At 36.7% G+C, this 13,671-nt stretch overlaps 1 protein-coding gene across 1 annotated transcript; it reads right to left on the bottom strand.

The window, feature by feature from the left end:
- Window positions 1-344: 344 nt before the first annotated feature.
- LOC125831138 (dolichyl-diphosphooligosaccharide--protein glycosyltransferase subunit 2-like) lies at window positions 345-13,135 on the bottom strand. The gene is made up of 19 exons (XM_049510320.1): window positions 12,924-13,135; window positions 11,205-11,397; window positions 11,024-11,113; window positions 10,696-10,758; window positions 10,526-10,595; window positions 10,083-10,147; window positions 6,070-6,124; window positions 5,811-5,938; window positions 5,613-5,728; window positions 5,369-5,438; window positions 4,438-4,539; window positions 4,229-4,318; window positions 3,988-4,136; window positions 2,925-3,036; window positions 2,764-2,847; window positions 2,500-2,580; window positions 2,123-2,347; window positions 1,563-1,685; window positions 345-632 (listed from the first exon to the last, which is right to left on the bottom strand). Exons 1-19 carry the CDS (start codon window positions 13,058-13,060, stop codon window positions 516-518), a joined length of 2,070 nt encoding a protein of 689 aa, XP_049366277.1. The 5' UTR covers window positions 13,061-13,135; the 3' UTR covers window positions 345-515.
- Between the last annotated feature and the right edge of the window lie 536 nt (window positions 13,136-13,671).

Raw genomic sequence — 13,671 nt, 5'->3', positions numbered from 1 at the left:
AAAGTGAAATATACATTATATAATAGTAAAATTTTTATACAAGTCTAAAATCTATCCTCAACTAGTAGCTGACGTTCTCACATTTTATCCTCAATGTGTGCTACTTCCGCTTCTAGTAAATGTAGTCATTTCTAATCTAATTTAGTCATGTAATGATCACACATTCATTTTAGCAATCACATCTACTGGACATGTTGAATTTTAGCAGCCCAACATTCACTATCATTTCATTCTCTTGAAACGTGTTTTAGCAAAATGAGAATTTCCCAAAGGCAAGGCAAAGCACTCTTCACTATGCCAAAGAGAACAATAGGCACCTCAAGATGCCACTTCTTGCAAAAGCAAGCAGCATCAAAATTGAATTTTTCACAATTACTGTGGACTAAATATCCGATACACTTATGTCATAAATAATCTGTCCTACAAAAAAGATATGCATATATCTGACCCTCTTTTCTCTTGAAGAACCCTGCTTCCTCACATTTATAGGTGTTAGCTAAATCAATCTATCTAAATCAGGCAGATTTCAACTTGGCAGATGTGGACGCCAGATGAGAAAGGGTTCTGTGTCCAACAAACAGTAAGAAGGTCCCTAAGAATCCAAGCGCTTTCAGTGTTGTGAACAGATTCAACTGCACGCAGAAAAACAAAAAAAATATGAGTCAGCAAGCAAAAGTATTTTGTCTAACAAATAAATCTGCTTGCAGAATTAGAGCCTTCCACAGATTTATAAAGGCAGCTGAACACTCTTCAGTTTTTTTCCCATGGCAGGTCATTTAGGATTTCATTGTCAATTGAAAAATGTTAAGCTGAAGAGAGTAGGCAATGGATCCTTATTCTAGTTTTCTATCTCTGCCGGTGCTTAGAAGTATTGATCTACCAGTTATCAAGAAGCATTAGATAATAAGCAGAATCAGGACCAAATCACCATTTAAAAAAGGGTCAAACAAACTGCCTGGTACAAGTGTTGCAAATGATAGCTACAGTGAAGAGTTTGACGCTTCTGCTATAGCTACAATTTTTCAACAACTAACGTGGCAGTTGTGACAAAGGAATGGCTGTCACCAATGTCAGTGGCAGCAAAAGAACCACATGTATTTTGTATTTCTCCTTTGATAAATGCCCTGAATCTTGTATTAAAACATTTGCAGTAGACTACAGTTTAAGAGAAATCCCGAGATTCAGTTAATCCTATTAGCTATTAAAAAGGACATTTTCTAAGACCTTGCAGAATTCCTATAACTAATTATGAGGATTTGTAACTTGTAAGGGTATCCTCTGCAGAACTAAATGACCAATATTCCTCAGCTAAAATAGAAAGGGACAGGGAGCCTATCCCCCCCCCCCCCTCCCCCTCCCACCAAAAAAACAAACCCCCACCCAATGTTTTATAAAAACTAGAGTAAAAAAAAAAAAAAAAAAAACTATACATAACAGAGGTTTTCAATCTCATAAGCCATTAACCCACTAAAAAAGGGTCTTTGCGACCAAGTGCAGTCGCTTTTGAAGAAAAGAGCATAATAATGATATACAGGAAGCAAAAAAGAAACCAAAGGACAAACCTTCAACCAGAACAGAGAATAAAGTAATAGAACAGCCGCAATGGCAAGGTGGAAAAGAATGGCAAATGCTGCAGGTGCTGATGCTGTTGGAAAGTTCTTCAGGTTCACACGTAGTCTCAAAAGCTTCAAAAAGACATGAAAGCACGATAAATTAACCACAACAAAGGCATTTCAGGCAAGGGAGAAGATGTTAAGCTCCACATTGAAGCCAACGCATAACAACAAACTGAAACAGAAACAACCAATCATACAGCTATTATCTCTTATGTTTTCTTCTATTTAACAATGGTGTCAAGGGAAGATCGTGTGCACCAAAACTAATCCACCAGGTACATATTACCCCATCAGTACAAGTACCGGGTAACTCCACCTACCAAGGCATAGATAGATGGGAGGAAATCACCTTTCTTTGGCTCTATTGGAGCTTGATCCCACAGCTATTATCTCTTCTTTTTTTTTATATTTCGTCTTTTTTAAGTGTTGGGAGGGGACACTGCTATTCATTACATTTAACTTATTTAAAAAAAGAAAATCAAGCATGGTTCAGAGAAAAACCCTACCCCAACCAAAAATCCAACGAATGGCACAAGAACAAGGGCCAGAAATGCATAAGAAAGGTTGCTCGGAGGTCTTTTCTCTGGAGCCCTGAAAATGTGAGCTATTTCTGCCTTGGGTCCAAATCTAGAGGAAGGGTCAACAGCCTGAGGAGGTGGACGTGCTGCCTTCTCTGGAGCCTCTGGCAAATCTAATGTAACAGATCCCAACGGTTGCAAGAACGAGTTCTCCTGGAGGAAACAAATTGGTCAGCTCAAGATACGACAAAATGTTTCAGATCCAATATCCAATATCCAAATTTCTTTAGTGCATGTTTTTGCCCAAAAATTGACCAAAATATGGCGCTCTATGCAGCTTTAATGAAGTTGGGATCCATACATACCATTACAGCATCTCCAACAGTAAGTTGAATATCATATCTACCCGATAGATAGAAAAACTGTTCAACAAGTCCAAGGAAATCCTACAAGACAGAATGCCAATTAAGAATTCAGCGGTTAGCTCCTTTTTAAATATGTCAGTTTTGGAGTTAGAGGCAGTTGCACACGTTTCTTCTTGGAATTGGAGTTTGTGCTGAACTCGCAAAACACGTCCACATTATGTTAAGCAGTAGCAACAGAGTGCAGAAAAAAATTTCAGAACTTACTAGTATTATTTCGAATTGTTTCCCAGAATTCCCGACCACAAAGATATGCTCCACCTTGCTCTCATGACTCAACTTGAGGAAAGCCTGCAGAACATCTCATAAGTCCACCAACTGGATAATAACGAGTGCAACTTATTGAACACATAAATCAGGATCCCAACCTGGTGTGGCTTCAAAGCATGCCCAAGAGGAGAAGTTAATTGAAATGACAACCGTAGCTTTTGAAGATGGTTTGCTGATAAAGAGATGGAGTTCTTTCCAGCCAAATCAAGCCTGTATGAAACACCCCCAAGAAAAAAGAAAAACTAATGATGGCTTATAAAAAATTAATGCATACAATTTCTGTGTAAATAATAGAAGACGATTCCACATGGCTAGTCAAAGAAGTTAGAACACTAATTTCAGTGCTTTACTTGTGCCTTGTAAAGTTGGATAATAAAGATGAGATGCACTCTCCAGGTTTTCAAGCTAAAACAAGTTCAATGGAAAGCGAAGATAGGTAGTGCCAATCTAGCATCAAACTTCACCAAATTTACTGGCATACCATTACATGTACTCCAGCGCCAATTTCCAAAAAAAAAAAAATCTCAGCAAGGAAGTCATAACAAAGTATGGAAAGGTCAAACTACGAACAAGTAAAATCTCAAGTCAAATCAGCAAGTATTACAACTTTATGAGCATTCTTGCAAACTAGCTATATAACTTTTTTGAACTGAAAACTTAAAAAGTTCTGCAATCAACCATTAGGCAGACAATGCCAAGTTTATCAATGATAAAGAAACTCTGACTATTAAAACTTTTAGAAGTAGTCCTTAAATAACAGTTCAGTAAATTGGTTTCACAGCTCCCGTAGAGACTCTACTTTCATGAGCCTTGAACCTCTACCAGTTGTCAGAAGTAAATTAAACTATTGAAAGCAACTATATGCAGGAAGTAGAAGTGAATAAAAAGCCAGTTGTAATTGAAAAAATACAAAATAAATACTATAACAAAATAGCTTTTAAGAACAAGAGGAAAAGAGAGAAAAATATGTATCTATGTTCCTTATATATTGAATTGACAGTATCACCTACCTGAAACAGAAATAAGTTCCACTAATGACATTGACAATAAATAACTAATATGTGCCAGAAATGGTAAAAAGAGCAGCCAATGATTAAAAGAGGGAACTCAAAATGGATATCACGAAGGAGATGAGAAGGATAAGAAAGGAAAAGAACTTACTTTTTACGAGTTTCAATATTCCCAAGATCACTGTCAAGAACAGAAATCTCTGCATTATCAACTTTAATAACTCCTGTAACGTATATGGGTGCTTTTGTTCTTCCCCCAGTGGCATAGATCATTTTGTGCTCTGAATCATGAAGAACAATCTACAAGATCATCAAGAGGAAAGGAACATAAATTGGTCAAATGAAGATCGACACAGGAAGAAAATTTTAACAAGGAAAAGAAGATGCCATACCTCGAAAGTGAAAATGTAACTGCCAACATCAATGTCTTTGGGCAAAGCATCCAAGTAATGCACGGCATTTTTATGGTCAAATTTGAGATCCTTTATCATGGTGGCAGACAAATATTCACAAAGCAAGCAGAGATGCTAAAACTACTTTCAAAGAAATTATTAACAGCTATATCTTATGCACGAGATCACAAACAAAATCCCCTTAGCACCTGATCAATAACAGAGGCATCCTTTGAACCAGAGCTGAAAATCTGCTTGAGTTTGACTGTCAGAGAAGGTGCAGTAGCCCCCAAAACAGTGTTTACGCTTACCTAATTGTATCAATAACAGTCCATCAATTTCAGATATGCTGGCGAAACTTATTAGAGCACCAAGATAACAGGACACATGATACAAGAAAGAATGCATCACATTTTTCCTCAGAGGAATAACTGTTAAAAAAAGGCACACATGAATCATGTTAAAACATTGCAACTAGACACAAAGCAGGTTGTGGCTTTGTCTAGCTTATACAGAGATTGGGCGATCGGACAGAGGTAATGAGGGAGGTGTCTTAGCAAATTCAACCAACTGTTTTTTTCGTAATAAGATTAAGATATTTAAAAGATAGATGAGCGCTCTGCTTGAAAAAGGTGGCACTACACAGAAAAACAACTAGTTAATATGTTTGAATTAGTTACTTGAAATGCATTTTGCCATCTCAAGAAATTTAATAATATCTTTTATAAAGAAAATTAATATGGTCTGCGACGTGATACATAGTTTTTACTTGACATACTGGTTGCAGCATTCCAATTCCTCCACCCTTATATTGGCTTTTCTTTTAGTTATTTTATGTTTTCATTATGTGCCTTTCTTATATGTTAAGTGACTTTTTAGCTTAAAACAGCATCAGATTTTGATGCTTTTTATTGAAGCCACTAATTTTCGTCTAGAGCATACCCTCTCCGAATCTTATTTTTGTAGATCTCTGTCTCAACTCTCAAGTTATCACTAAAGAAGCACCCAAAACTGGAAAATATAGTCTCAAAGACTTTATAGTCTAAATCCGAAAATTGAGGAATACAAGGAAAGCAATTATGAAAGAAACATAGAGTGATGTATTCAGAATTCAAGAGAATTATATCAAAAACGTCACACCTTAAGCTGGTCCTTTCTAGTCAACGAAAGAACGCTGGTCGGGAGTGATAATATCAATGGAATGGAGACCCTGCATTTCAAAAAATGCTTGATATGTAAGTATAGAAATGGTGCTGGCCTGCTTGCAGCAACGATGCTACATCTAAACTCTACCAGCAAAAAGCCAAAAACACAACATTTTACAGAAACAAAGCAAATGTATAAAAAATCAGAAAAGGTGAAAACAAAGTATATTGCTATGAACCTATTGTTTTCCAAGGAAGCCAATGCTTCAATTTGATAATACAAGTCCTTCGCATTTCCAGGAACTCCAGCACCAAGGAGAAACCTTGCCAAACCTAGAATTTTGTCACCTGGAAGCTGCACATCATAAAGGAAAGTATCATCAAGAATGACTGTCATCAAATTAGATAAAGAAAATGGCATGTGCTACACAACATACATTTAAATTTTCGGCAGACACTGCAGCAAAAGCTGTAATCCCACGCACTACAGCTGATGAAGCTGAGAGAGGACCCTGATGTCCATGAGCATCAGCAAGTTTTTCATCAAAGTAATAGGCTCCATCATCTGTAATATGATATGACAACAATATTATCATAGACGTTCTTTTATTAGAACAAAGGGAACTTCTGAAATTTCTGTTATAAATTGTCACCTCCACCAGCTCACAGAAAGAGAGAAAAAAAAGAGGTATATACCGTATTTCTCTAGACCATCAAGAAGCTTCGATATATCATTTTTCACCATGCTAATCTGCCAATGCACAGTAAATATGGGGTTGAATACAAAATACAAAAGATATTACACAGAATTATGTGAGCGGTAATAAACAAAAATCAGAAGATTAATGGCATTAGGTACAACCAAGTAAAGTATGCAATAACTTAAGCATGTAACCTGACATAACGGTCAAGCTGAGACACCGACATAAACTTCAAATCAAGTAAGACGAAATGTTGGATCTTTACTTTTGATAAGTGACACTCAATGTCAAGATAATGATTTTGATGTCTGCTTTAACTCCTGAATGCATGTTAACTCAAAGAAATAACTATGTATCCTCATCCCTTTTTAACGAAAAAGAAAACAAAAATATTGAAATAAGAAAAAAAGCTACAGAGGTCACTACCACATGAGATGCATTATTAAAGTGTCTTAATCCCATTTGGCACCTCTTTACACCCATGGATAATTAACCCACAGGAAAAGGAAGGCAATCAAAGATGGTTTTGTTAATCATTCTCTATAGTTAAATTACACGCTACCCTCCCCAGACCCCATTTTGTGGGATTTCACTGAGTATGTATGTTGTTGTTTCTATAGTTAAATATTGAATGTGTAAAACTTAAACTCACATTTAGTGTCAACCATATAACTGCATTTTTTGTAAGTGACCAAATGGTCACATAAAATACATCCCAATGTAACCCACTTCAGTAATAGCTGCTGTCCACCTGACCTTCAATACCAATTTTATCTTGACAACTCAAAATGATGTCATTGATATCACACCTCGTCGGTGTCATTATAAAAAAAAAGGATGGATTTACTTGGAGCTGTTAGGAATACGTGGGTAAAATTTGTGGTGAAATGTGTTACTTGGATTATTAGAAAGGAAAAAGGTAAAGTCTAATTACATTTGGAACACAATGCACTGAATGTAGCTTTTCTCGCAGCATGCTGGCTTAAACTATGGATAAAAGAGAGTATCTCATGTCCAATTTGAAGTAAGTTGCAATTGTTCTTGATGTTGTTTCGTATTGTTTGTGATAATTTGGAATCTACACTTGCTTGATGCTTCAAATGTGACTTGCTAGTGTGATTTAATAACAAAGTTCTATTGTTTTTTGAAAGATACTCAGCTGGAGAAGGACCATACAGAAACCCAAGAAATCAGTATGGGAGCAAACAAGATGGACGCATGAAAGAGCTGAAAGAAGGGACTAAGTTCAGATAAGTATAGCACCTAGGCCCCAGAGATACTTGAGACGCCTAGTTCCTAGACACTGTCGCATGTGGTCATGTAGCGCTTACGATCAACCTGAGTTCCATTACCTACAGAATCTCCACCATCCGCATATTTAAAGAATTCTTCCCTATTTCAAGGATTAATTTTAGGCAAGAATTTGAAGAGAGAGGATTTATGAAGAAAGCCTCTCTAAAAGAGTTTTTCCTCAATAGGATTATGATATTGGACCCTCTTACTTTCAAGTTTGGTGAACTTCCTTATTCAAGGAATATGATGGAAGTCAACATGTATTTTTATTTTACAACACACTTTTCTTGCTATATATCAAAATGAAAGTGGGTTACAAAGTTATTTATCCAACTTCTGCTTATGTATCTATTAGATTGGCCATCAATTAGATTTGTCTATGGAATCCTACAGCGAACAGAAAAGAGACTTAAATAATTTTACTTAAAATCCAAGTAGGGTAGGATACAGACAACTAGATAAGTTGGCTCAATTTATGTTGACAATAGGATATACCAAGTACTAAAGAGCATTATGTAGTCCGTTATTGAACATGACACTAGAGCATTTTAATTAATGTTATTTCCGTAAGAAAATCGTGGAATCACATCAGGTTAGGCTGCCTACATCCCACCACCCTTAGGTTGCGGCCCTTCTCTAGACTCTGTGTGAATGAGGGATGCTTCATGAACCGAATAGCCCTTTTACTCGCGTAAGAATATAGTAATAGGTCAAGAGAGATAGGATTATATGCAAGTAGGAAGATACTTGCCCCAGGTCAATAACCAAATCCATTGAAATACAGCATTATGGAGGAGGTTCATAGCTGAGAAATATGGCCTACAGAGTAAGTGGATAACTGAAGAGGTGAATGGCACTTTTGGGTGCTCAGTATGGAAAACTATTAGGAGAATGTGGACTGACTTCAATGCGCAGGTGACTTTCAGAGTGGGGAATGGCCTGAAGATCAGTTTCTGGAATGAGATCTGGTTAAGCGATGTGAAAATGAGGATACTCTTTCCTGACTTGTACATTATTAGCCTACAACAGAATGACACTATAGCGCAGATGTGGAGTCCTCAAGGCTGGAACCTTATGTTTAGAAGGGCTCTAAATGATTGGGAGGTTGAAAGAGTAGCAGACTTACTTCAGGCTTTGAACCTGTTCCTTGGCATCAATGCAGAGTCCGACAAACCAGTTTGGAAATTGCATAGTAGGGGAGTTTTTACAGTAAAGTCTTGTTACTGGGAAAGAAACACCAACCACTCTTTGACAACATTTTGGCCCTGGAAATTAATATGGAAGATTAAGATCCCTCTAAAAGTTGCTTGCTTCACTTGGTTGGTAATTAGAAGAGCTTGTCTAACCCACGAAGTGCTACAAAGAAGAGGTATACAGATCTGCTCAAGGTGCTATATGTGTGAACAAGAGGCTGAAGTAAATGGCCATTTATTTTTGCATTGCAAGATGGCTACAGATCTGTGGAACATGTTCATTTGTAGACTCGGGGTTAATTGGACAATGCCCAGAACCACTTTTGAGGTACTAACACACTGGCAAGGAATTGGGAAGAGAGGATCAAAGGAAGATTGGTGGAAAAATGTACCTGCTTGCATTTGGTGGACACTATGGAAAGAAAGAAATGGAAGGTGCTTCGAGGGGAGGTCAAGCAGCTCCCAGATGATCAAGATGAAATGCCTTAGTCTTTTGTTTTTTTGGTGTAAGCAAGATTTAGTGGGGGAAGTAGATAGTGTAGTGGAGTTTATAGGCCAATTGTAAATTTTTGAAAATTTGTTTTTGGATTTGAGAATGATGGCACCCCCTGGGGGTTTGTAAATCCCTCCTCATCAATTTCTTGATGAGTTCTTTTGTGTGAATATAAAGTTACCTATTTCAAAAAAAAAAAAAAGTGTAGAGAGGTGCAATCGATTAAATGAAATGTTTAGAAAATTCAAAGACCTAAAGCCTTGATCCACTCATTTATGGAAGCATTATAATCATCATTAATGAGACATCAATTAATTGGTAGTTACACTAATAATCTCATCACCAAGTGTAGTCTACACAATACAATTGCATCAATCTTGGTACATAGCAACCTTTGGTGCCAATTCTTCACGGAAATGATAGTCTACTCCCTTAATATTTCTTGTTATGTTGGTGTCTACTTGCATGTATATTGGAAAGAAACATGGGCAATGTGTGATGTAATATTATAGACAGATACTCTTCAAAGAAAGAGATACATAATTTTAGGTTAGTCCTACTAGTCTAACGAGTCCAGTAAGGACATAGATCACCTTTTATTACATTGCAATTTTGTATCACAACTACAGACTGGTTCTCTTTGTTCTTTGGGAAGTCCTAAAGATTGGCCCAAAAAGAAAACGGGGGCCACTTGGAGGACAACACCACTATATCATTTTTGACATATTTGGAACGAAAGAAATAGGATGACATTTCATAAGAACGAGACCAACATTAGAAGTGTCAAAAAGATGGCCAGTGTACTTGTGACATAGAAAATCTCAATAAAAAGAATACCATAGAGCCACATTTTGAAGGAAACACCACAAAGAGGTGATTGCATTAATCTCATGGGCTCTTCATAAAATGCAAGCTAAACTACATTTATAGCAAGCTTGTAGGTAGCAAAACAAGACCATCTTATGAGTTATGATGAGGAAGTATGAATTAAACTCCTCAAGGATGATAAAGAGGACAAATTTCACTCACCAAAGATTGATCAATCTCAGAAGAAGCTAATGAAATGACACCAGCCAGGCTCTCAAGTGCAATTCCTGTAAAAAGTGTTTTATCAGGAAAAAGAAAGAAAACACTGTAATGATTATTTCAAGTTAGGTTTCTCTTCAAAAAGTTCTCAAAACCCTGAAAATAATTTTGTGTGGTTTTAGAAAAGATAGCTTTTCTTTCCGGGATGCTTTCTCGAGTGGCTTTTGAATAACCAATAGCTATTTTTGTTGTTTCCAGAAAATATAAACTTTGTAGATCTTAAAACAAGACTAACCAAATCAGGCATTCTATTTACCACAAGCATTAACCAAATATTGCTTTATCAAAAAATATTTCCAGAAATATTGTGTATGTACTTAAGAACCTTAGGGAAGTTGTCCTACAGAGACTTGGCTTTCTCTGAAATAGAAATAGAGAATAATTACCTGCAGCATAAGTGCTAGACTTGGGATTGTTGGAGCTATAACGCCACCTTCCATCACTTTGGCTAAGAGCCTGTCAGCAAGAATACCAAATGTCATGTCAAAAAACCTCATAAAGAAGAAAAAGAGTCAAAACTCCAGTAGTAGTGCAAATGTGGAACATAAGATGAAACCTTTATGGCGCGGACAACTGAATCAGCACTTTCAAGATGTACATCCACATCAGAATTTAGGCCCTACAAAGTGAACATGATATGTGAGGAACAGAGAAATCACTCCTGACTAAATACAATGTCCTTGTGAAGAACACAGTATACATAAGCAGATCACGAGATCCACAGATGCTATCAATTTCAAGCAGAAAGAATGGCTATATTTAGACGCTTCTGCTTTTCTTTTTTCTTTCAAAGGATTTGAGGTGATAGAACCATTAATGAATCAGGATATCAGTTCTAATAATTACAGTAGAAAAGAAAACAAAGGCATTTTCCCATGCATTACCTTGATAAGAACTAAACTTCCAACTGAATAGTAGTAGTCAAGAAGTGAGCTGGCACTTTTCACAGCATCCTTAAGTCTTGGGGCTATGCCCTTGTGGAAAAAAAGAGAGAAAAGTGAATATAATGCATTTAAATTGGTTTTCAATCAGTATATCGAAACAGTTCATCCAGCTCAAACATACTGCGAATGTCTTCTTGTTAAGCTCGCAGTTCAATAACCCATTGACTCTTAATGCCAGGAACAGATCTTTCAATGCTGAAGTAGGAGATGACAGAGTGTCCACCACCGTCGCACATGTAGCAGCCCTTTGGTCAGGCTGTTTTTTAATTCCAAGAACCTCAAATGTCCTTAAGGCCTCATATGTTTCTTCCAAACTGGAGAGGTGACATAAGAAACAATGACATGCATCATTTACATTTCAAGAACACACAGTTATTGCCAGCCATGAAGTTGTATTGTGACTGGAAACTGAGGGATTTTTCTTGGGAGCCAATTACAATTTTTTTAATAGGTGAATGATGTTAACACAGACAGTTGGATGCACATAAAATATACAAAATATTGTTTAGTCAATGTTAGTCGACGGATGCTCTTATTACACTCGTAGTCCCTGAAGGATGAGAACCAACTATGTAGCATCTATATCAAGAATTCAAGTATTGTATACGTCATTAGTCCAATCCTTTGTAGGAACTACCCATAAATCAACAATATGTTACCCTTAAATTACTCTTACCAAACACGAAAAATTAAACTGACTACACATAGTTGGAGCTCATTGTCCATTAATACTATCCTTCAGTTATAGAATGTATATAGTTCATAATTCTGGAACTCTTATGTGACCCAAACATACTGTAGTTATTTTCACGTTTTCCTGATAGACTGTGAAATTAAACCGACCAACCCCACAAAAGAAAGGCAGAACAACACAACAACAACAACATACCCAATGTATTACCATAGAGTGAAGATTGGGGAGGGTAGAGTGTACGCAAACCTTACCTCTACCTTAGAGGTGAGAGGTAGATAGGTTGTTTCCGATAGACCTTCGGCTCAAGACAAAAACATACTCAAAAAAAGATAATGATAGTACAAGAGACAATAGGTAGTAAACAAAACATCAAATAGTGGTAGAACAATACTACAACCAAATAATACTACCATCGAACTACACGAAACAACTATCAACAAAATCAAAAAACAAGAAACTACAAGCATAGCACTACGACTACTAGTAAGGCACCAAGACAATGCACTCCTGCTTACTAGCATGGACACACTCCTACCCACTAACATTCCACTCTAATTCACATCTTTCACATCTTCCTATCTACGATCATGTCTTTGGTAAGCCACAATTGCAGCATGTCTTGTCTAATCACTTCTCCACAATACTTCTTCGGTCTACCTCTACCTCTCCTGAATCCATCCGTAGCCAACATCACACACCTCCACATCATCACATGCCCGAACCATCTCAACCTTACTTCCCGAAAAAGAAAGGCTGAAGAAGAATCAAAAATCCCAATTGCAGTTGAATGATAATACCGACAACAGTATAGGGTATTCTAGATTCCATTTTCAGTCTACCAGCCATCCCAAAGCCTAGAACTATACTATCATCACCCAATTAAGTATTTAACAGTGAAGAGTTCACATCATCTGGACAGATCAGCGGACTAAACTCACATGAGAGGCCCCAAAAAGTAGCCTTCTTACAGACAAATATATGGCACGCTTTAAATATGATTCCGACATACGCTATGATATATTCACGGGAAACATATCGAACTAAGCTCTGTCTATGCAAGCTTTAATAACTTCCAGTTCATATAGCTGATTCCAATTAGTTGACTGATCCAGAGAAAGAAGGGTTTTAGTAAGGGTTTAATCAAACCTCGACAAAGATCCATGAGCGGGAGTAAACAACTCCAATGCAGCAGATCGGTGAGAATCGGAGATAGGTTTGAAGATTGCCGCTTCACAGATCAGTGCGGACAATGCTAGTACCAGATATCCTAAAACTTTCGCCATTCCTGTAAAGAAAAAATCAAACAAGAAACTGTTAACAGTGTAATTACATAGTAACCTAGCGAAATGGAAGTGAAATCACAGAGATCTTCGAGAGTTACTGGAAATGAGGGAGGAGGAACTTTGCGAGTCTGCGCCAGTGGAGAAGACCAATGGAGGAGTGTGAAACATATGCAGAAATTTTTGGTGTCATATTCCAAATATACCCCCTCTGTATATCTTATTGCCCAACATGTCCGGTATCAGTATCAAAGCTCGACTAATTTAAATTCGCTCATTGCAAAACTTATTTCTAAGTGCGACCTCCTAATATAATTTATTTACAAATCTAAGAATTCGTACTCATAACCTCTAATTAAAAATAAAAAAATTTCAGACATCTGACTACAATTCATGCTAATGGGTGGCTCGTCAATAAACCAAGCATGTGCATACAAATGGAAATATGGTTTGTCCTAGGATTTTTAATAGGCATTTAGACATTAAGAAAAATGTAATATTTAAAAAAGTATAAGAAAATCAAATTGTATTTAAACATGTATTCATCTTCATTTTTTTTCAAAAATAAAAATAAAAATCAATCCACAGAACCAAAAATTATTTTAATTTTAAAA

This window comes from Solanum verrucosum, unplaced genomic scaffold, assembly GCF_900185275.1.
Source record: "Solanum verrucosum unplaced genomic scaffold, falcon-dt-bn FXZP01000049.1, whole genome shotgun sequence".
In the NCBI taxonomy this organism is placed as follows: Eukaryota; Viridiplantae; Streptophyta; class Magnoliopsida; order Solanales; family Solanaceae; genus Solanum; species Solanum verrucosum.
Note: the sequence above shows the minus strand (reverse complement) of the source record. Positions and strands in the feature narration are given on the sequence as shown.

Bases quoted from the DNA above. Each gene is read 5' to 3' on its own strand.
- LOC125831138 (XM_049510320.1), bottom strand. From the start codon at position 13,060: ATGGCGAAAGTTTTAGGATATCTGGTACTAGCATTGTCCGCACTGATC. The intron at 3,037-3,987 runs GTAAGTTCTTTT...TGTTTCATACAG, and splicing joins AATATTGAAACTCGTAAAAA to GCTTGATTTGGCTGGAAAGA. The intron at 1,686-2,122 runs GTAGGGTTTTTC...GTCTTTTTGAAG, and splicing joins TCGTTGGATTTTTGGTTGGG to CTTTTGAGACTACGTGTGAA.